The 23,862-nt window shown below is 32.4% G+C and overlaps 4 protein-coding genes across 4 annotated transcripts in view; 2 read left to right on the top strand and 2 right to left on the bottom strand.

Annotated features, from left to right (window-relative positions):
- Positions 1 to 1,667: 1,667 nt before the first annotated feature.
- LOC111710982 (mesoderm induction early response protein 1) lies at positions 1,668 to 5,168 on the top strand. The gene is made up of 7 exons (XM_023485193.1): positions 1,668 to 2,073; positions 2,321 to 2,669; positions 2,914 to 3,067; positions 3,323 to 3,523; positions 3,888 to 4,207; positions 4,697 to 4,788; positions 5,027 to 5,168. The coding sequence occupies exons 1-7, from the start codon at positions 1,845 to 1,847 to the stop codon at positions 5,077 to 5,079; spliced, it is 1,398 nt and encodes a 465-aa protein (XP_023340961.1). The 5' UTR covers positions 1,668 to 1,844; the 3' UTR covers positions 5,080 to 5,168.
- Positions 5,169 to 7,353: 2,185 nt separating this feature from the next.
- LOC111710979 (ras-related protein Rab-2A) lies at positions 7,354 to 12,109 on the bottom strand. The gene is made up of 6 exons (XM_023485191.1): positions 11,824 to 12,109; positions 10,871 to 10,944; positions 10,100 to 10,224; positions 9,728 to 9,881; positions 8,800 to 8,976; positions 7,354 to 8,448 (listed from the first exon to the last, which is right to left on the bottom strand). Exons 1-6 carry the CDS (start codon positions 11,824 to 11,826, stop codon positions 8,349 to 8,351), a joined length of 633 nt encoding a protein of 210 aa, XP_023340959.1. The 5' UTR covers positions 11,827 to 12,109; the 3' UTR covers positions 7,354 to 8,348.
- Positions 12,110 to 12,437: 328 nt separating this feature from the next.
- Positions 12,438 to 13,901, bottom strand: LOC111710981 (uncharacterized). Its single transcript, XM_023485192.1, has 3 exons — positions 13,745 to 13,901; positions 13,070 to 13,147; positions 12,438 to 12,790 (listed from the first exon to the last, which is right to left on the bottom strand). The coding sequence occupies exons 1-3, from the start codon at positions 13,891 to 13,893 to the stop codon at positions 12,652 to 12,654; spliced, it is 366 nt and encodes a 121-aa protein (XP_023340960.1). The 5' UTR covers positions 13,894 to 13,901; the 3' UTR covers positions 12,438 to 12,651.
- Positions 13,902 to 16,921: 3,020 nt separating this feature from the next.
- LOC111711005 (uncharacterized) overlaps positions 16,922 to 23,862 on the top strand; it is a gene marked incomplete in the record, with an annotated part of 9,702 nt that continues 2,761 nt past the window's right edge. The window contains 2 exon segments of the mRNA XM_023485224.1: positions 16,922 to 17,474; positions 20,178 to 20,308. Coding sequence (XP_023340992.1) covers positions 17,321 to 17,474; positions 20,178 to 20,308 — 285 coding nt within the window.

The raw sequence follows: 23,862 nt of genomic DNA, 5'->3' as shown, positions 1-23,862 counted from the left end.
GGGGGGGGGGGTGTTAAAAAATCGTTCTCTAGGACAGATCCCAAATCATCAATAATAAACAAAACTTCGTACTATATAGAGAGTAAAATTATTCTTGAGAAAGGGGAGGTGGATGATTCATAAACAAAATGTAATCCTTCAGGAAGAATTAAAGAAGAGGGAGAAGAAAACTTGTGGAACCAGAGAGAATAACAAAGAGGAAAAAGTAAAAAATCAGAAAAAAAATTAACTATAATAAAAGGTGTGAATTTGCATTGAAAACAAATTATAGTTACCATTAAATACCAAAAATAAAAAAATGAGATAGAAACAGGCAGCCCAAGAACTTATTTACCTTCTTCTCCTGTTGATATATTCGTCCCAAGATAAATATCTCCGAAGGATCCACTTCCAATCTTCCGACCCAACCTGTACTTATTCCCTACCCGGAGCTCCATCCCTACCCTAGACCCTTCTCTTCGTAAACTACGTTCTACTTTATCACTCCATTCTCTGGAAACTTGAGCGAGCTGGGTTCACCAAATATATGGAGGAACGGTGAAATAACACAAACTTGTGTTTTCTGAAACTTGGAAATATAGGCAAAAATATCGATCGAAACTGCCGAAATATATATTTACAAAAAAGTTGTGAAATTAACCAATTCGGTGGTATATAAGAGACATAATTTTATGATACAAATTATTCCTCAAAGCTGGGGATGCCTTTTTACAACAAATATACACAATGCAATATAATTGTTAGGTCACGACATATTTTAGAACAGTTTTATAATCCCCGAATTCCGAAAATAATTAAAATAATCCGAAAAATTTGATTTATTTCTAATAATGATATAAGATACCAACTTCTGACAAAAAAATACTAAGCATGACTCGACATACCCCCCTCCCTCCCCAACCCCTTGGTAAGGGGTTGTGACCTGATAAAATATGCTAAAATTCCAAGAAACGCACATGATAAAAAAGATTGAAAATGAAAAAATCAAAGATGTTTAAATCAAATAATAGCTAAAAATTCTCTAAAGCCACTTGTAACTGAGTTAAATTGTTGAAATATTGTATGGGTGAGAGCTAGTGTTTCTCTCCTCTCTCCGCTTCTCATTCGTCCTGAGTCCTGACTCTCCTAACTCAGCTGGATTTAGTACTGCTCTCGAGTCTACCTGGAGACATATTAGTCTCTGCAGGCAATCTGCTCGAGTCTACCATTAAAACACAAACACTGAAGAAAACAATAAAAAACCTTAATATTTTACGTTTTTAAAATACTTAACGGCAACTCGTAGACAATAACAGTGTTCTGAAAAGAATTGATTTCAACAAATTGAATTTGGTTGAAAATTAATAGCTCTAACCTTTACGATTCATTGAACGTACGAAGTTTTGCTTTTGTCTTAATATCGGTAAAAATCGAAAGAAGATATAACACTAGAAACACTTTTCTTTAAAAATAGGACCAAAGATATATTATCCAAAGATATTTTGACCTTCATAATTGTTATTATTGCCTTATTTGTGGTAAAATATTACATACTCTAGGCTCAAGGACAACTCTATAAACTCATAAAAGTAAAATAATTGGCTGTCGTCTTACTTTTACCAAGTTTTCTACAAGATTAAAAACAGATTAGTTTTATTAGTCTTTTACACTTCGCCAATAACGCGAAAACAAAAATAAACAATTTAAAGTGAAACTTTTAGATTTTAGGACCCTTTAAGATGTCAACTTGTCAAGTATTTGAAACAATACAAAAATTCATTTATAATATTAATCAATTTAGATTTTAGAAAATACAAGTTTTGTAAATTTACATGTAAATATGATTTTCTTCAATTTTGTCCTTTATGTTCTGGAATTGCTTGGGTATTTTAACTTTTAGGATCAAAATGGAAGGATCTGAAGAAAAAGGTTTCTCCGAAGTCAACTCTGTAGGACGGGTTGAACAGGCTGGAGTAGAACATGGACGGAGTGTAGCGGAACTTCAAAGTAGAACCGGAACTGAGAAAGGACGTACCGGAGCAGAGGAAGGAACAAATGATTCTCTTGTGATAGACGAGGATAAACAAAACGACGGTAAGAGCCCCAAGATTTTTTTTTGTGGGCCGAGCGTCCCGGCCAGGACAGGCTACAGAAAACCAGTAAACCACCATTCCTAGCCAGAGTTGAAAATTTAATGTGAAACATTATTTTTCGTAAAAAATACAAAAAAATTTACTTAATTGTATCTTTTAGGTACGTGGGTAATTGGTTGGAATTTTATTGGTGCAAGAAATCTCTCACATCTTTCCTTTATTTTTCTCACAAATCAATCTTTGTTTAGAAGATGAGAATGAGTTTGAACCTACCGTGGAGATGATTATGAATGAGTTTGATGATGAAAGAACTATTGAGGAGGAGGAGGAGTTGGGACAGGAGGATGAACAAGAGGAGATCAATGCTCTGGAGAAGGAGCAAGATATGCCCATAGAGGAACTACTCAAACTCTACGGATACAAACAGCCGGAGAAGAAGGAGGAAGAGGAGGAGGATGAAGAGGAGGTAGAAGAAGAGCAGAAAGAGGAGTCTCCTATGGAGAGGTCGGAGTCTGAACCTGAAACTGAAGCACGAGGAGAGAAGAGAAGTTTTTCTACTTCTCCTCCAGTTAAGAAACCAAAATCAGAGCTTGCAAGGTTAGTATAGATATTTAACGCTTGTTATGGATAGTCAATGTGGAGACTTTTAAAATTTGAGGATCAATGCTTTATCCCTTAATTAAAACTACACCTGCAGGGTAGGATGGGTTATCGAATAGGAATAAAATTAATCCTTAGGTCTATGTAAGATTTTGTTTAAATTTATCATTATTAACTAAAGACATTATGATACTTACATCAGGTTTTTTTGTTTTATTCATTTGTAACATCACTAATTCAGGTTTTATGAGTCTTCGGTGGAGGGCCGGAGTCTGCGTAGCTCCGGTGGGTTGGTTCAGGAGGAGGAGGAAGAAGAAGAGGAAAGTGAAGAGGAGCCGGAGGAGGGAAAGGATTTCTCCTGGAAGAAAACGATCATGATCGGTCCATCCTACCAGGTTCATATATATACTAGGATATTATAGGATATTGAAACTTAGCCATTCATGTCATTTGATGAATGATATGATAGTTGTTTTGTTTCTAGTTTGTGATAATTTAATAATATTAGGCTCTGAATTGAACTCTAAACTCTTTTTAAAAAAAATACATAATTAGATAAAGTAATGTTAAATTGTAACAATTCTGTGACGAAAATCATGTCCAAAAGTTACCAAAAAAGATTCTTGATATATTTCTCTTTATACATTCAGGCATCTGTACCCTCCGGATTAAGTAATTATGATGATACCCTGCCTTATGAGAATGACGATAAACAGCTGTGGGATCCGACCCGACTCTCCGAGGAGGTGGCCAAGGAGTATCTGTCCAAGTCCTTGGAGACCCAAGGAGCCGGTGGAGCTATGGGTGTCAACGGAATACCAAATGGGAGTCATGTGAGGGATGATGAACAGGTTTGGGATTAGAAAACATTGAACAGAATTTTTATTTTCTTTACAAAACACCTCCAAAGTTGACCATAAAATGTCAATCAATCAATCAAATATTTTTAGATACACTGAAGCATAATAAACAATGAAGTATTAATAAAACATTACAGAAGTAAATATATATCTTTCCGTGCTCTGTGTCTGGTAAACTGTTCATAGCGCAGAAGCTGTTCTCGTATCCGCTCCCAAGTTTGCTCGAAAAAAAAAAGAAAAAACATAGATCCTGTATTAAACGGTGTCGTGGTGAGGGGTTTGGACTTAGCAGGCACATGACCTGCTTTTACTTTAAGACAATCTCAAAAGTTGTTAAAATTTATTTAAAATTCAGGCATTGTTCCTTCTCCTCCAGTGCGGTTATAATATGGAGGAAGCTCTACGCCGCAAGCGGATGAATGCGGTTCCGCCAGCGGACACAATGTCTCTGTGGTCCGAGGAGGAGTGCCGAGCTTTCGAGACTGGTTTGCGGGTTTACGGAAAGAATTTCTACAACATCCAAAACCAGAAGGTTGGAACAAGAGCAGTTGGAGAGCTGGTTCAATTCTATTATCTGTGGAAGAAGACGGAGCGTCATGATGTTTTTGCAAATTCTTTCCGGATAGAGAAGAAAAAATATACTCTACATCCGGGTACTACCGATTACATGGAGAGGTAATAAATATATCTAGTTTATTATAAGGAAGATGAATGTTTTTTTTAAATACTATAAAAATTGCGGGGGTAAATATTTTCCTAAAAAATCATTCACTCCCGCACCACTCTTTAAAAATATTTCTTCCCGCTGAGGTTAGGTAAAGGTATTATCTTTTTTAGGCGGATTTTGGGAAATACATGAAATTTTGATGGAAAATATGAAGAAGGATGAAAAAACTTGTCGATTGATTTCCAAATTTTCATTAATTAACCGCATCAAACTAAAGTAAGATTAACATATGAGAAAAAAATATATGATTGTCTCCTGGTTTTACAATTTTAATGAAATCAGAGCAAAGGATGTATCGAGCTCTAGGTTTAAAATTCAGGATAAAAAAACTTTATCCAGGTCTAGGATTAAGTCTTTCAAAGAAATTTATTTTTCATAGAAATTTTTCTATGAAAGATATATCTAGGTTTAGGATTAATTCTAACAAATTTATCTAGGTTTATGGATGAACAGGAGACAGGACGGGATAGATCTGTGAGTCCAAACTATCATTCCTTGATATATGGCGATACTAAAAAGAAATCTGAAGGTAAAACTTGCTTAGCAACGTTTACATTCAGTTTACAAATATGTATTTATTAAAACCTCAAATGCAGAAATGTTGGGTAAAAGTATGGCAAGGTTTGCGAGGGCTTCTTAAAAAAAAATAAGTTTATTTGCAATTAATGAAGAGCACAAATTCTCATTTTTTCAATCGGATTTTTCAACCTAAACTGGATTCGATCTTGAAGTCTGAATTGATGATCTTAACTTGTGTTTATCTCCAGGTAGATTGGGAGATACGAACGGAGATTCCGAGCCGATCGGTTCCACTGACTGACCGGCGGACTAGCCTCACCAAATTATGTACAAATATTTGCACGTTAGACTAGATTGAACTCATTTTGTAATAAATAATTAAATATTAAACCAAACTTTTATTCTTTTAATGTTTTTTAATTAAAGAGTTTATAAACCGTAACTTATATTTCAGACAGGGTTTCCCATGAAAAATGACAGTTTGTGAAAAGTTTAAATGTCTTCTTCCTTAATTTGTTAAGTTCTTTGATACCAAAGAGAAATATATATAAATATATATATATAAAAAATATTACGTGGAAGTCATGTTTTAGTAATTAAACTGCAAAAAGCCATTTATATCTTAATGTATAAAAAAGACTTTCCAAACTATTCACAAACAGTCATGTTTTAAGAATCTTGAAATTTCCATGTTTCTTTATAAAAGACGTACTTGGGTTTATTTTTTGTCGAATTCTTTTCATTCCTGGTAATTTATCACAAGTTACAGGTGCCTAAGCTGTCTAGTAATTACACAAAATACGCTGTAATTATTTCATTAACATGTGCGCCGCATTCTTTTGTTTGCTAAGATTATTTTACATAGCTTAACGTTCAGAACTCTACTTTGAATTTAATGACGACTCGGAATTTTCGTTAAACCTTGATCAGAATCAAATATTGCAGGTCAACAGTTTAACTATCTATGTACTTTGCTTGTCTGTTAGTCCGTCTTTTTGTTTGTATCCAATAAACATCAAAACGCCTGAACCTCACAAAACCCCTGGGTAGATTTGAAACTTGTGTGACCCTATAGGGAATGTTTATGGTCCATTAAATTTATAAAATCCACGAAATTTTTTATAAAATCCGCGAAATTTTTTTGTTTTTGGTTTACTTTTAATACAAAAAGAAAATGTACAAAATTAAAATAGAAGATAGGCGCCTCGCCTAGTTCTTATATATGGGGAAAGAGAAGGAATGAAGCAAAGCGGCTGAGAACCAGGAACTTGACGAAATAAAACTAATGGAAATCTCTTAAGTTGCCTCAGAAGTATCATTCTTCACAAAAACTGGGATTCAAAGAAACTGTAGCAAACTAGAATTTTCTAACCTCTATATCTTTGAAACCTGTTGGTTTAAACCTTTGATATTTCTAACTTTGACTTTTTGAAATAACAAATCATAGTTTAAAATATCTTATATAGGTCTACGACATTGGGTCGTAAATATAATAGATCAGAGTTTGTGGCAAAGACTCAAATTCTTCGGACGTAACTACTATTTGATTTCAACCATAGCCAGCCGATTGACTTTTTCAAATCCAGAATATTTGAGTTAAGTTAACTGCATAGATGTAAAAAAAATCCGACATGGTTCAGTAATGTCAAAAAAAGGAATATGGAAATCATTTTTGAGACGAACAGAGCACAATGAATTCTGCAAGGTCTCTTAGAAGTTTTTGAAACCGAGATATTTAGAAAATTTTGTCGTGGTTTGATTTGAGAGAAAATACATGGTTAGGCAACTTCAGGGATAAGAAGTTTTTCCTTAACCTTTATAAACAATATGTTCGATGCCTACTTAAACGACCTTAACTGTTATTATATGCTCATGTATATTTGTTGAGTTCAAGGNCGTTGGGGGGGGGTCTCGAAACAGGGCAATAAGAACAAGGCAGAGTGGGCTTACCACGAGAAAGGAGGGATATTTATTTCCCTAGCAGCAGTCCTCGGGCAACTAAAGTTCTCAGGTTGTTAAATGTATATAGGCTTCCCACAAGAAAAAAATCTGTCAAATAATAAAGAAAGAACAAAAAATATCAAAGGATGAATAAAAAATTTAAGAAAAAAGACAAAATATCAAAGACAAAATATCAAAGAAATCAATCAATACAAGAAAAAAATGCGATATCATTAAAATAAAAAAATAGAACAGAGAACAGAGAACCCATCTTTTATATTATTCATAAGTACATGCATTAAATCTGCCCAAACTAAACTAGACTTAAACAGGTTTCTACGTCTATTAAATAAACTAAGGATCACTTTCTTAGTTATTACTTTCGAAACTCGAAGGGTCAAATTTTCTTCAGTTCAGAGTGGAAAATCAAATTCAATTTTGAAACAACGATTCACGAGCTGATTTGAATAGGTGCTTCAGGACTTGAACCAGTGGGAGGTAGTTCAGGGATCTCACCAGTTCATTAAATTCGATCCCTGCAAAACAAACAAATGTGTTCGACCTTGATTTTTTAATAAAACATCTGTTGTTTTCTGAAATACAAAATTGTTGATTATTTAATAAAAAACATGTGTGAAGGCTACTGATTTATTGAATAATTTACATAATATACACATTAAGAAGTTTAACTAAATAAAATGCATAATGCATAATTTGATCTAACCGTCTTTTTTAAATACGCGCGTATAAAATATGTGTGCATTTGGTGCGTTAACTGCTCTGGATATTATTCACTTTTGTTTCTGTCTCGTTTTAAATATATTTCAATGATATTTATGACGAACGACTGCTTTTATCAACTGATTGTATACTATGTTTATATACATATCTTGTCATTATTATAAAGAAGCGGTATTAAGTGCTACGTAGAATAAACAACAAAGGATTAGAAAAGTAATTTCCTTGGATGCCTGGATTTTCATTTGAAATATTGTTAAGACGGTATGATGGGATTTGTTGCATTACAGGTTGCATGTTACCCTGAGCACTGATTACACAGACAGGACTCACAGGACAAGATGTAGTTATTAGTATCTTCAGTTCAATGAAATCTTTCACGATTCTATTGCTATTGCTCCTCTTGCAAAGGAGATAATGTTAAAGAGATTTCTGAGATTTTTCATAATTTATTTTTGCAGTACCGTGTTACCCACAAAGGTAGAGTCTGTGAAGTTCTCTGCTTTAAATAAAGTTTTTTGGGCTTGTTTAATGATTTGACACAGAAAGAAAAAAGTTCACAGTTTCATGGAATCATAACTGTAAGAAAAACAGGCAGCCTTGCAAACATTTAGTCTTCGACATGTCGATGTCGACAATCTAAAGTCTAGAACTATTTACCCGATATCTTCGGCTTATATAAATTCTGTATAAATTCTGTAAAGTCGTCTTTGAAGTCTCATCCTTTGAAAGGAACCCTGTATTATCCTTGTTCAATGTTCATATCTTCTTCACTGTTCAGCACTCAAACCTAGCAATTTTTATGATTTACACTTCCCCCATAAACGCGTCTCGGATATATTCCTGGAGGGAGTAGTTCCTGGTCACTCTATGGTCCAGGTAGTACTACTGTTAGCAACTACAAGAACCGCCATCTGTATCCGGCTCCGCCAGGGCGGAGGTGTTTACTTGAAAACTTCGTTCTTCTATAGATTGTAGTTCCATTCTTGATCTAAACAAATAAAGAATTTATAAATAGAGCAAGGATCTAAAAGCTTGAATCTTTTAATCTCTAAATAAAATAAGATGGGAAAGAAAAAAGAATTAATTCAATTTTTTCTTTTCCGGGGTGCATATTTTCTTGAAAAATCATAACAGCTCCCTTTTGGAAATCATTTTTTGTCCCTTGGATGTTATGATATATTTTTTGTCCCTCATGTGAGGAAAAATAAATGAATTTTTGGGTGAAAAGTATTAAAACATGTGAAAACCCTTTCTATTTTTCATTTTTATGGTCCAGGTCATCAAATTAACGGGGGGGGAGGGGGGGGGGATAATCCTATTACACCCATTTTAATTTTACCTATTAACTTGAGTTAATTGTTTTGCAATATCACTGAACATTTCCTCGACCCCTTCTCCGGTCCTGCAGGAGGTTTTATAGATCCCAGACACTAGGTTGTGGCACTGCTCACAGAACGCTTCCATGTCGGAGTCGGAGATTGCGATGCGGGACTTCTGGTCGAATTTGTTTCCACATCTATAGTATAAGTAAGTTAGATGAAAATACTTAAAAACAGAAGAAAGAAATTATATTTACAATCATCATTTTTCAAATTTGCTTTTATCTCCAGTATTCTCGTTTGAAAGTTTTCAAAACAAGTTCATAGTTAAAACAAATAACATTTTAAATTTGATTCTTATCCATTCCAAATAGATTATCAAGTAGAATAGGCGGCAACAGAGAAATAGATCAATTAAACACGCTACGTCACAAGTGTCAAATATAGCAACAAAAAAACAAATTTTCTCACATTAAATGACATGTTTTCCAAGATTAAATAAAAAGTTTAAAAACAGAAAATAAAGAACTCATAAAATTGCACTCATTTTACTGTTAAATAAGCACTTCATTCTTAAATTATCACTATTATTAAAAATTTTGTCGGACACAAAAACTAAGATGACACTTGTTTGTGACGTAAGAATACTGCTGTACTTGAGTTTACAAATTCTACGTTGCCATCTATTGTATTAGAATCATTTGATCCATTCTATGTTTTTTTGTTTATTTATTTCTGCCAAAATAACCTTCAAATTAGGTGTAAGGTATTTTACCTTGCAAATTTCTTATCATTTAAATACTTTTATACGCTGAAATAGACGATGTTCTCAGGATTAAACGAATACAATTAACAAATTAAAACACACCTTCCAAATATATAACACTGCTATGCAAAGTTGCATAAATTATAATTAATGTCCCCGGTAACTAAATCCTTTTAACTCACAGGAATATTTTTGCGTTCTCTGCGTATGTAACAATATCTAGAAGGTGCTGGGAGAGTATATGAAAAGTATCCGGGTTGTCCAGAGCAAATACAAGGATAGCTGCCTCCGAGTATTTGTAGTAACTGGAGGTTATACTTGCAACTCGTTCCATACCTAGATAATCAAGAAGTTTCATAGATAATATACACAGAACAGAGATTACTAATCTGTTCTCTTTGATAATATCACAAAATATAGATAAGATATTTTACTTACAATATTTAGAAAATATAACAATGTCCTAAAAATTTACATCAAATATAGATTGAAAGGATTAGAAATATCAAAGTATCATTGATTCCATCCATTTTCCTTCCCTCTATAGACTATACCTCCTGTATCCCAAAGTTGTAGTTTCAGATCCTTCTCTCCGACCGTATACTTCTTCCCGAAGTGATCCAATCCCATCGTGCTCTTTCTATCCGTACTCTCTGTGAAGCTATTGCTCATAAACCGTCTACAATTAATAAATTACATTTCAGAAGAAAATTTGTCTGTAGCTAAAATTATCTCACTCCTTTGTAAAGAAAGATTAATTTAACTTATATGATGGAAATAATTATTAGATTGATTTAAAACATTATTTATAAGACGGAATACAGATCCAAGTAAAGTAATGAAAAGTCTCGAATTAAGATTTCAACCCTAAACTGTGTGCTGTAAAAAAAAACATTTCTTTTACTAAAAAATTTGTCTCCAAATAATCTAGGTAATGTTGAGTTGACCTAAATATCCAGGTATATATTGACCTAAATATCCAGGTATATATTGACCTGAATATCCAGTTTTTATTGACCTGAATATCCAGGTATATATTGACCTGAATATCCAGGTATATATTGACCTAAATATCCAGTTTTTATTGACCTGAATATCCAGGTATATATTGACCTGGATATCCATGTATATATTGACCTGAATATCCAGGTATATATTGACCCAATATCCAGGTATACATTGACCTAACTATCCAGTTTTTATTGACCTGAATATCCAGGTATATATTGACCTAAATATCCAGTTTTTATTGACCTGAATATCCAGGTATATATTGACCCAATATCCAGGTATATATTGACCTAAATATCCATGTATATATTGACCTGAACAGAGAAGATTTGCCAACACCAAACTCTCCACATAGAATCACCTTCTGCTCTGGTATCTTGACTGTAGCCTAAAGTAGAGATCTAATTTTAGGCTGGTCTTGTAAACAATATAAAATGGGGCTAGGAGATACAACTTTTCAGTAAGTTTAAACGAACCAAAAAACTTGTCATGGACTAATCATAATGAAAAATCAGAGAAGGTGTAACCCTTAGGCATGGTCAAGTTATGTGATTATTTTCTAGGGGCCAATCATACCCCCATCCTTCCTATTTTTTTCTATTTAGTTTTTTCATCGGAACTAATATGGAAAATGGGTGTACTTATTTAGGAGAGGCCGGTTAAGCTTTTACGTTCTGTTTTTCTGTAATTATTAACATCCAGAGAGAAAATAATTCGAAATTGAACAAAAAATTAACGAGCTAAAGTGTTAGAAGACACATAAGAAAAATAACTTAAAAAATCAAAATTAATGAAAATCAGAGAGAAAGAAAGGTTAATGGAATAAGAACTATGAAATAAAATAAAGATGTTAATATTAACAATGGAGAGTAATGAAAAGAGGATAAAAAACATAAAATAAACAATTTAAAATATCGGCGAAAATAAACAAGAAAAGTACTTTCCATACGGGGAAATATCATAACAAAGAATCTATTTTAAACTATGTAATCCGGCTTTTGTTGTAATCTTTAAACTCTCAAAGGTTCTTTTAAATTAAAAAGCGAAATTTATCAAAATTGTGATATATATAAAATCAATTTATTATTCAATCAAGAAACAGATTTACATTCTCATATATATGTATAATTAGATATCTCATTTAAATATATTAATAAATTTAGAAAAAATATGTTTATCATTATTACGCAGTTAACAAAAACCATAAAATTAACGTTTTAACAATACAGAATTTAATTCAAATTAATTAAATGATGTTAACCCTTACCATGGTGTAGATGATAACCAAAGAGAAGGACGGGTTGAGTGTTGTGTCTCTGACAAATCCAAACTGTACGCGGAGAAATGTTTGTCTCTATTCCTAGCTCAAGGATCAGCTGATAACTGAGAGATAGTGTCAGAGACGACCTAACCTAAGCTTGCAAATCCTTGCAACCCCCGTCCGTCTAATCCTTGAAACTCACAACAAACAAGTGTTTTATATTTTAACTTTTAATATATGAAAAGCTCAGCATAAATCGAGTTTTTTTAATGAACAGTCTTTCTTAAACAGGTTTCCTGCCATGAATTTCCACACCTGTTCAAAAATCAGTATCGTCCTGTAAACCATTACTGATCTCCCAGTCGAATTAGGCCTAGAGCAAATCTGTTTCCGCTGATTTCGTTCTTATTCTACGACTTCCTATCAGGGGCGAACACAGGGCTTAATTTTATTTCTTTCCGGGGGGACTCCCCCTGTGTACGCCTCTGCTACCCTGTGAATCTTTTTATAATTCTTGTATATTTAGTTTTCAACTCTATTTAGGGTTTAATGGTCTACAAAGTCTGCATCGTGAATAAAATCTCTAAAAAAATATTTAAATTAGTAGTACTGCATTAAGGTTGATTATATATGCTTTTATTTTAAATAAGTTACATAAATAAGCATGAAAACGTTTTATTAAAAATCACAATTTAATAATAAAATTTGGACTCCAAAAAACACTTGAAAATTAATTTTGAGTTTTCGAAAAAATATTGACATAATTTTACAAAAATATTTTTGCTGAACAAAACTATTTTACTGAAATCTACAGACTCTTTGGGAGCTTATAGTTCACGGTTCATTCCCAGTCCGTTGGATGAGCTCCAGAACCTGGTCGTAGGGTAGACAGGTTCCAGGATGGTTTTTAGGGACGGAGTAAATTCTTCCATCCGCCCTAGCCAGGTTCTCACTAGAAACTATACACAAACTCCTAATAAACAGCAGAACAATTGTAATAATGATAATAATATTAATGCTAATAGTAATCAATCATAATCATAATCGTAATCGTAATAGTGGTCGTGGTCGTGGTCATGGTCATGGTCGTGGTCGTGGTCATAATAATAATTTAAAAATTTAAATAATGTGATATTTTTGACATTTAAATGTATGAAGATTTTTTTTACAAAAATGGAATGCAGATGATTGCAAGGATATGAGAAGAGAAGAATAGGATAAGATAAATATTGTAAATAAGAAGATGTAAAACCTTGCAACTAGCGTAGCAGTATCTACCCGCAGTAGTTCAATACTTCGGGATAAACTGAGTAGACGACCAAACTCAGATCTAAAACATTTCTCCATATCTATATATATTAGCAATGAGACATAAAATAAGTGGTGATAATAGTTCGAAGGGGGGGGGGGTAATTCTACGGACTTTGACACATTCCTATATACGCCCAAGATGAATACATCTTTTGATACTCTACGTAAAACTACAGCGGTCGTCATTTATATCAATTCAATGAAGACGACTTTTCTATTTTATGTTTTGATCTCGAAGAAGCTTTTTTCAAATTACAAGTAAATAAAGAGGAGATGTTTGACCACTTCTTTATGTTTTCATATTATTTGGGTATCCATGCTGTTTGAAATCCATTGTATTGATATATACGACGACGACTGTAGAAAATAATTTATTCTTACCGCTCTTCCATGTTGCATATTGTATAATCACATAAAAAGATTTAAATCTTTGTGATCTGAATTTTTATATTTTCTCTGATTCATCTTCAGCATTTAATCGGTAAAAGATTGGAAGGATAAAATAATTCTCAGGTCGTAATTTAGAGGATCTTTCAAGTAAATGATGTAAGGAAATTATTCCGTTAACTAAACTAGTCATCTCCTTTAAATCACCAATGTTGGAGAAAATGTTTTCCTTAATCTCTTATACTCAGTCTTTTCTTTCAAGCTTGCGTTTGAATTTGAAGTTGGGTTCAAGTTCGAGTTTGGGGTAGAGTCTGCGAATTCTAGGAAGGATCCAGGTTGTGTGGAGAAAAGGGATGAAATAGATCCTTTTCTGGCCATATTAACAATCTGAAATATTATATGATTTTAAAAACAAGATAAATAAAAAACAGGAAAATAGAGAAATTTTAAACTTACGAATCCACTTTAAGAATAAAAACAAAAGTAAATATTTACATTTCGAACCAAAATGCAAAAAATAAGACGATAATGAGATATAAATTTTAAAAAAAGATTAATATCAATGTAATAACATTTCATGGTGTTATTGGATAAATCTTCTAATTAATCAAAAAATATCATAATTTCAATACTTGAATAAAACTGGTGTTATTGGATAAATCTTCTAATTAATTAAAAAGTATCATAATTTCAGTACTTGAATAAAACTATCTCAAAATTAATAAAAAAAAATTCCTCGATATTCAATAATGAATAAAAACTACACGATTATTAGGAAACGCTAATCAAAAAATGAATAAACCAATTTAACAAGTAGACAAAACTACTTAATATTAATAGATAAAAAGCACTTTGATTGGGTGCCTAACTTTAATATGTAATTGTTCTGGAGAAAATGGATTCAAACGAACTAAAAACTTAAAATTCAGGGTTAGAAATTTTGTAGAAAAACATATTAGAAAAAAAAAGAATGCAAAACGGTCTCTTGCATTCCAATTAGATTCATTTAGTTGCAGTTTGGAACAAAAATATAATGCATTTTATAAAATATTGCCTTTGTATCTTGCAATCTATGGTGCATTCCAATCATAAGAATATTAATTTGTATATAAAAAAAATCAAAAATCAATTAGATTTCATATTTTCAATACTTTATTGGTAATAGTTTTAAAGAATTGAATGAAAGATTGAATGTATCAAAAATGAAGATATATGAGTAATCAATACCTAGAATCTAAACCCATTAAGACGGATTTCTTTCATTGAATATTCAGTAAGATAGATAAATAAAAATTTTCCAGAAAAAGAATAGAACAGACAGGAGCGAAACAAGCACTTTTGTAAGGGGGCAAAATTATATTTTTCAATGGTTGAAGGGGGGGGGGGGAAATGTAAAAAAATTTAAATAAAAGCACTGTTTGAGGGGTTTGAAGTCGAAAAACTGAATTTTTCAGTTGTTGCAGGTTTGGCTCTGTGCTCAATATATATCTACCGATTTCTTATCGTATCCTATAGGCTTCATAGGCTTGTGTTTAAACAAAATTATACTTCCAACAGCTCTAAAATGAACGGCATTAGTCAATTCGTTGAATTCTATTCACTTTGTGTATAGACCCCCTAAATTACAGTCTATACAGCAGATTGTAGAAATTCATCTACTCTAGTCCTTTTTGTCCACTATAAAATCCCTTAATTGTTGGTCTTTGTAGTCCTAAGCAGTAAATAGTTCCTGGAAGTACTTACTGACTATTTTTCGTCTGTCCAACTATTTAAAGTCTTTCTGTAGTCCCTCTGCCCTTGTTTTCAGTAAGGGGCTGATCCGTTTTCTCTTTTTATAGCCTGCAAACCTCCTAATACTTCTTTAAAATCCTCATTATTTTTTGATATTCTTCTTTATTAATATGCTGTTTCTTAGTTTCTCAGTTTTTGTAACCTTAAATGTATGTATTATGTTTTTTTTTGTAACTGTGAGAGGATAGATTAAAAATGACTGGTTTTTTAACTTTGAAAAAGAGAAAGAAGTTAGAAATTCTATCAGAAATGATTTGCAAAGCGCCACAGAAAACTTTTGGTATTTTTTTTTCTCAATTGGCAAAATTTGATAAAAGATATGGTCCATAATCATGATCATGATAGAGTCGAGTGAGGGGGGGGAATCGGATTCACCCCCCCCCCTAGTTGCGCCATTAACATTTCTTGCTATTTGTGTCAAATGATTTTAATGTTATTTGAAGAGGGGTGGGGTGCGTAATATAACCAACTTTCCACATTTTACAGTCTTCATAACAGAAATGTAAAATGAAACTGGTTTTACTTAAAACTTAATCACCCCCCCCTTCGGAAAAATACCCACTCAGTTTAAAACAATCATTTTCAACTTTTGACCCTCCAAAACTAAAATTACTCTAAAAATAGCGCGGGAATTATAAATGGTCGGAAAATAAAACTCCTTATCTTTTCCTGAATAAACAGAAAAAGAGTTTATTCTTCTTCAAATAATAATTTATTTAATTTTAAGCTTCCAGCTTTCTAGTAATAATCAAACCTTTTTCTTATTGATTAATATTTAAATCTTTTCTTCAGACAATAACAATGAAAAATTGAAGATGTTTTCCTGTTTTCTTTGGCGAATTAATAGAAATAATTAAAAAATATGCTGTAGACAATAGTCATGTTTTCAACACAAAAATTAGTCAGATTGGTTTGTTAGTTTTGACGTTTATCAAAACAAAATAAAATAAATAAACCAAATGTACTAGATTATCCATGAAGGATGAGACTTCTGTGCCGACATGTGCAGAATTTATTCAGTATGTTTGTCACGAGTACATTGTTCTTTGCAACTGGAATTGCCTTCTTTCGAAACTGCTTTTAACAGCCAAAAATGAAAAAAAGGCTATACCTATATTTTGATATTTATACATCATGATGGGGGTTAAAATCTTTCGAAAGGGCAGTAACAATTTTTCTAGGGGGGCATAACCTAGAAAATCCTGATCCATACGCCCCAACATTAAACTAAGCTACGAGGCTATGGGCCCTCCTCCTGACATTTTTTATTATGATGTAAAGAGAATAAATCCAAGCTTAAAGCAGATGGTTTAATGAACACGCGTAGCAAAACTAAAATACGATCTTAAAAAACTAACCGAATGATAAACCCATAAAAACTATATCAAAGGCAAAAGGAATATATTACATGTTTAATTTAAAAGCATGTTTAAGTTTATGTTTGTTAAACCAAGTATCAAATATGCCTAGTTGCAGGGAAAGCTTTGCCAATTTACTACATCTAATGAAAAAATATATATGTGTATGTAAATTGACATATTTCAAAGTTTTGACAGAAAGAAATTATAAGACACTTAAATAAGACATTCATTGGNAAGTACAATAGGGGAGCCCATCACAGCCCCCTGTTTACGCCCTGCATGTAACGGTTCAGCCCGACTAAGATGATTAAGAAGTATACAGTCTAAGACTGGAAAAAATAAAGATTAAGTGATATGAATATACTAAAATGATTAAGTATCTCAAAAAGATATGAACTTGAACATGTATCATAATTTTATCCTGTCAGGTCGAATTAGGGAAAGCCAGTGAGGAACATAATTGAAAGATGCGTTTCGTGAAAATTCCTAATTTGAGCGGAGTTATCGCCTAAATTCGTGCCATGTATCCGGATGGGGTGGGGAGTACGTAAGGACGAAGAGAGCGATATTTCCGCGGGGTCGGGCTCTCAGTCCTCCTTTACTCTTAGTTGGAACCTGGTCCAAACCGTCCAGTCCATCCTGTGGTCCAGAACATGGTGGACTGCAGCCTGGAGTTGTCCTGTAGGGACCAGGATAGCTGGATAAATGGACCCTGGTCCAGTTTATCGGTCCAGGTTTGTGCTAGTGGACTCAAGTGTGGAAACACAGCGTATATTCTCATCAACTCAACAGTTATCTGTCTCACAGGTACGGATATGCGTAATATATACGCTCACAAACCATTATGGATATTTTAGGCCCCGTTGTAAGCGTTGTAACATCAGAAAATATAAAATAGTGAGTTTTTAACTGAAATGTTTTAAAGCAAAGTCAGAAAAGACCAATAAACAAACAAGCAAAATTTAAGAAGAATCTTGAATCAAGAAAAATTTAAACAAACGTACTAGCTTAAATATAAGCATATTAGAAGTAAAATATACAATTTATGAGTTTGACATGAGTAATGAGTATTACATAAAATTCTCTGATCACAAGAAATTAAATACGAAACTAGTTTTTGTGGCTTCCTCTCTCATTTCCGCATCTTTGAATTAACTAAACTACGAATATCTTTAAGAGGTTCCAATTATTTTTTAATCTGATGAGTGCCCATCAATAGAAATTAAAACCCTGATTTTGTCCTGTATTCAACTTTAATTAACTTAATTTCTTATATAATACGATTGTGGCGTTTTCCCCTTCCTTTCTGAAGATACTTTAAAGAGATCCATACTTGGCCTGGTAGTTNAATATACATATTCTATGCAAAGAACAATGCCTGGGAAACTCTCAATGTCAAAGGAGAACAGGTTCCTGTTTTCCTGCAACCAAGAACCCTTAACTATAATCACTTCTCCTCTTTTCACACTGCATGAATCGATATGTATCACGTTGAGACTTGCAAAATTCCAAAAGCTACAGGGGCGTTTAAGCATTTTCTTTAAGGTAGGGCTACTTATTTAACGGGGTTCAGCTTGAAAATAACGCAAAACCAAGTGAAGGCCAGGTGTTTAGGTCATAATATTCTGAATATTTACTGAAAAGTATATGGCACCACTCGATTAATTACCAAGATGAACAAATCGACAATAATAATGTTATTAAAGAGGAGTTAACCAATATTTTTTGAAGGACCTGAATTCTTGTCATTTTAATTTTCTAATACCTATATCTTTGCAACCTGCTGAAGCAACCTTTCATATTTCAAACTTAAACTATCTATTTGATCTAATAGAATAAAAGTCTGAAATGTCAAAGGTTTACAACATTTGGTTGCAAAGATATGCTAATTAGAAAATCTGATTTTGTGACAAGAACTCAATTCCTCTCGACGAATTTAATTTCCGAGACTTTTAATTAATTAAAAACTTTTGATATTTACAATTTGCACTCTTCACCAAATACGAATACATCGGTCTTAAGCCTGTATATTTGAATAATTTTTAATTAAATAATTCTACGGTCTTATCATAAGCCTGAGCCGGGACTTAATCCTCTTATCATTTTCTAAACCAATAAGTACTGGGGNATTTTACTAATTTTCAACAGATAAAAACCAAATTTGTCTGGAACCAAAATCATTACAATAAAACTATTTTATAGCCAAAAATACAAAAAGCCCAAGCTTTTCCTGTAAATGCGCACTGATCTAATAGTTGCACGACACGCGCTTACTTAAAAATCGATGAAAGCTTTTCAATTACTTCTTTAAAACTTCAGCTAATATTAAGTGTTTTAAAGTTCTACGACACTTTAAAGCCGACCCAACCAGTCTTGAAAATTGATAAAACTTTTCTCAGTAGTCTGGATCTATGTGAATAAATTTAAGCCAAATTTAAGGTTGGTCGTAAGAAAGATAATTATTTCATAAAATTTAGCCAAACAATTCATCATAGAAGCTGAATCTGAAATATTATTGATGGATACAACCATAGGTCTCACATAGGTGCAGCGAGGGAGGGGGTGCAGAGTGCTCTGCACAAGCTTATTCGCATAATGTACTCCAAACCAGGGGGTGATCCAGCTCTTTGAAAAGGGGGGTCAAACTTCCAATAAAATTGTGAAGTCAGTGAGACTAGCACCAAGCGAAACTCGTGAGCGAGAAGGGGGTGCAAGGGGGCGGAGACCCCCCTCAATTTTTTAATAAATTAGCATTAAAATTGAGTATTTTAAGAGCTTAAAATATGTTAAATTATTGCTTTAGAACTTTACCTTAAAATTTTTCACTCAGCCATCTGCAGACAAGAAAAATATAGATATATTATAGAAAGATGGGATGACAAGCTGGTAATTAGGCCGAGGATACCTTAGTTCAGAAAAAAAATACTATCAGTGGCCGAATTTAAAGAATTTGAGCGGCGGTTTAAATTTAAGCCGCGGTTTAAATATGGTTGGTTCCTCTTAAAATTGCATCAAATGTTTCAAGATTTAAACCGGCGCTTAATTTAAACCGGGTTTTGGCGGATTTAAACCGCGGCTCAAATTCTTTAAATTCCATCTCAGTACTATCGATGGTTTCGTTATTTGTGACTAAAAATTAAAATGTGATTCAATTTTAAAATCATAATAAACTTCATTCTTAAGATAGGAATGAATCACATTCTATTACTAACAAGGGTTGTTTAAACTTTAAATTTATCGAATAGATGAAAAGTAAAACTATTAGGATTTATTAAGAATTAAGAAATTACTGGAACTCTCTGAGGGAAAACACACACACTGGGGCGGCATAAAATATTTCCCATGGGCATGGGGGGAAATAATTGAGTTAGAGCGCCTGTTCTATGAAATGTCCTGTCTATGAAATGTCCTGTCTATGAAATGTCCCATCTATAAAGTATCTTTCTATGAAATATACCAACACCACTAATACAATTGAGAGAAAAAATCTGTTTATTATACTGTGTTTAGATTGTGAGATGAAGAGGAATAACCCTGAGCACCTACCTTGGGTTCGACCTGTAACCTGCGCAGCTATTGCCGTCTCAGCTTTAATATTCTTCATGCTCCTCTACTTTGGGAAAACATGGACGGAGTCGCGAGTAAGTAAGGTTAGGTTCTGTGTGATATTTCTGAGAGTTATCACATCTAGGGGGTTTCCTGGTGCAGGTCACTCTCAACTAAGCCGTCGGTGCGATACTGCAGGAACTGCAGTTATCTGCAGTTCACTGACAGAGGATAAAGTATATAGCGTTCAGTTGAGAGTTAGTTACCAGGCAATGATCTCTCAAAGGTTCAGTTTTGTAGAATTCATACATACCCCAATAATTTAACAAGTATAGGGTTCAGTTCAAACATATAACATGATTCTATAAATAACGTCTAAGTTTGCTTTCAGTTTGGTGTAATACACACACATCACACTAATTCTACAAATAAAGTGGTTCAGTTTTGTATAGTCCAACATATTACATGATTCTATAAATAACGTCTAAGTTTGATTTTTAGTTTGGTTTAATCCATACATACACATCAGATTAATCCTACAAATGTAGTGGTTTAGTTTGGTATGATTCCAAACATATTACATTATTCTACAAATAATGTCAAAAATAGTTTTTTAAATTGTATTGTCAATATACGCATAATTACCTTGCAAAAAATAACATAACATACACACGACACTACTTTTTAAATAGCCTGCCCAGTTTGCGTTTTGTTTGGTGTGTGATCTAAGTAAATAATAACGTTTCACTTATTCCACTATTAGTAAAAGGCTAGGTGTCATATTTTAACAGTTATTTTTACTTATTTTCTGAAAGAAGGATTAGAATGAATTTTTTAAAAATTCTGTTGCATAATGCAATTGTATTTTACTTGCTTTAATCTTTTCTTTGCTTGGTGTAATATTTACACATCTTTTATCTAAATTATGATTTTGTTCAAATTCAAATGTCAGTTGATATTTAAGAATTTAATGTTTCTACTAAGTAGTAAGTATCTAGGTCTCTTATTTCAGGTATTGTCAGAAATGACCGGATTGATTGGTTTGCTTTCTTGATTAAATTTGGTTTGAAACATTTTTTCCCGATTTGGTTTGATTTATAAAAAACTTTAGAGAATATTTAATATTGTTTGGACTAATTTAAAACGAATCTTATTTGTTCTAATCAAATATTTAGGCAATCGGACATTTCATTTTCATAATTGTTTTGACTGTTGATATCTTGAATATAATTTCATTTTACAGATAAAGTCTTTTCATAGAACAAGTCATTTAATCTATTCCTCTTCGCTATATTTATATATATATGTTATAGCTATAGCTGGCCAAATGGCTGGACCAAATTGGCTAAAAATTTTTGAGAGAACCCATGGGAGTAACAAAGGATATTTTTTTCTATTTAAGAAAAAAATCTTTACAATTAAAATTTAGTTTTATAAAAATTTTTTTTTAAAAAATTCCACGGGCAACCCAGGACTTGGGCATGGTAACTAAGTCTAACCGTTTAGTGTGAAAGATAATAATAAATATAATATGATATTTCTTGTTACCATGTTAAAATATAGTTTGGCTTGATCTAATTACAATTTGAGGATAAATTTAATCTTGTTTTTAGATAAAACTATTACTAAAAGATTGTGTTTCATTTATTTAATGGAAGTTAAAGCAGAGGAACTTTATTTCCTTAAAACCCCCGTTTATCCTAGAATTATTTTTTCCCCACTAATAGATTTGTTTCAAGCAAATTAGGGATTTTTGTTTTCTTTTTGAATTTTACTGTGTAAGAAAAGAGCTATAAAGAGGTTAATAATAATGGCGCTTTAGCCCATTTTTTTTTTCTTCAAAAATCCTTTGGTTGGTATAAAATATAGCCCTATTGGTAGTTCCTACACTAATAAATCTTCGCTTGGTTTTCTAAAATAAAATTTCCAGGGGGCGGAAACGATGTGTGTGTGTCTGTACCAAAAGCGTGTGTGTAAAGTTTACCGAACCGAAGGGGTGTACTGTAGGTATATACAGTACATACGAATCTCGGTATTTGTACAGTCTAGGAGAATACGTTTGTTTATTGTTAATTGTTTACTTAAAAATAAGTTTAATGTACATCTAGTATAATATTTATATATTTAAGTCAACACTATAAGCCAAATTTTCATGCAAAGAATATAATTTGATTAAAGTTTACAATAAACTACTTGTTATTTAAGCTTATCTGTAATTGACAACCTTGTTCTGGAATTTCCTTGACTGTAGTCATGTTGTGTGTCTGTACCAAAAGAGTGTGTGTAAGGTTTACCGAATTTGTCTGCAAAGCAGTGCGACTGGCTTTCTCATGCCAGACCGGCGCCATTTCCTTTCCCTTTATTCCTATTCCCTGATAATTTCCCTTTAATTATAACTAAAAATAATGTTATCATTAACTCGCTAAGCTTTCTTTTTTCAAATGATTACTCTCTAGCTCTTCAATCTCTTTTTTATCTAAAATTTACCACTTCCTACAGATTTTTTGTGTGGATCTACTTTTCTTTCTTTGCACACAATTATGTGTTCTATAGACAGATTTTTTATAATTTACTTCATTCATATCATCTTTCAATATTACTTTTATTTAGTGCATAAAAATGTCAGCTGGACTAAAAAAAATATTTTTTCTGGCAGAGGCTAACTTAATTTGATGGAACAAAAATACTAACATTCCAATGAATCCGAAGATATCTAATTATTTTTCTTGGCAAATACAGGTCATTCGTTTATTCTAAAACAGGAAAATAAAATTCTTTGCTAAACTATCTATTAACTAACAAAACTTTATCATCTTTGTTTTTGTTCATTAAATACAAGGCTTCCAAAATAGATTTTCAAGAACTATTTTAGTCCTTTTATTTAAACCACCTTCAATAATGAATGTTTGTAAACAATTACAGCCCTTACACAATCACAAGAATGGTTGAGTTTTCTTTTCTATAATCTTAAAATAAGTTAGGTCACACACAAAATTTGGGTCCGATCTGTATAGAAATACATTTATTCTGAGATTCAACCATTTCAACGTTCATTACAAGCCATCTACAATACATAGTACATACAATGTAATGTATAGGATAGAAACTGATAAAAAACCCTTTTTTTTAAAAGATGTGGTGACACAAAAAATTAATCAAAATATATTGATGAAGTTCCGTACCTCCTGTTATTCTAAGAGAGCTATGACAGTTCTAAGATGCTTACTTTGGCTCTGTATTAGGAGAGTTTAGATTTCAACCAAAATACAGAGAAATTATTTTAAAATCCTTGACGTGAATAAATCTTTAAGAATTTCGTCAAATAAACCTTCTAACTTTATATTTAAAGCTAAAAGCAATTCAAAATATAATGAAGTGCTGTATAGATGGGTTATAGATAATCTTGCTGAATTGTTAATTATTCTTATTTTATTTTAAGTTAATTATTAATTTTGTTGATTTAACCCAATTTAAATAATTTCTAAGGGTTGGCTAATTTAATACAATTCTTTTTATGATTCGTTGACTTAATTAAAATGATTTTTTTACGATCCGAGTCGAATTGTTACAACTTTCTGAATTTATGGACGCTACTTTTTCTTAGTATGAGTAGAGTTTAACCATTTTCTCCTTATAGACGCAACAGATA

Source organism: Eurytemora carolleeae, unplaced genomic scaffold (genome assembly GCF_000591075.1).
Source record: "Eurytemora carolleeae unplaced genomic scaffold, Eaff_2.0 scaffold610, whole genome shotgun sequence".
Taxonomy (NCBI): domain Eukaryota; kingdom Metazoa; phylum Arthropoda; class Copepoda; order Calanoida; family Temoridae; genus Eurytemora; species Eurytemora carolleeae.
The sequence above is the reverse complement of the archived record's forward strand: the minus strand, read 5'-3'. Positions and strand labels throughout refer to the sequence as shown.

Coding starts and splice junctions, on each gene's coding strand:
- LOC111710981 (XM_023485192.1), bottom strand. CDS start 13,893: ATGGCCAGAAAAGGATCTATTTCATCCCTTTTCTCCACACAACCTGGA. Junction 13,148..13,744: donor ACTGAGTATAAGAGATTAAG/GAAAACATTTTC, acceptor GAAATGTTTTAG/ATCTGAGTTTGGTCGTCTAC. Junction 12,791..13,069: donor ACTGCTACGCTAGTTGCAAG/GTTTTACATCTT, acceptor GCTGTTTATTAG/GAGTTTGTGTATAGTTTCTA.
- LOC111710979 (XM_023485191.1), bottom strand. Junction 10,225..10,870: donor GGCAAATCTTCTCTGTTCAG/GTCAATATATAC, acceptor TATTAATTGTAG/ACGGTTTATGAGCAATAGCT. Junction 9,882..10,099: donor ACAACTTTGGGATACAGGAG/GTATAGTCTATA, acceptor TTGATTATCTAG/GTATGGAACGAGTTGCAAGT.
- LOC111710982 (XM_023485193.1), top strand. CDS start 1,845: ATGTTCTGGAATTGCTTGGGTATTTTAACTTTTAGGATCAAAATGGAA. Junction 4,208..4,696: donor ACTACCGATTACATGGAGAG/GTAATAAATATA, acceptor AAATTTATCTAG/GTTTATGGATGAACAGGAGA. Junction 4,789..5,026: donor TACTAAAAAGAAATCTGAAG/GTAAAACTTGCT, acceptor GTTTATCTCCAG/GTAGATTGGGAGATACGAAC.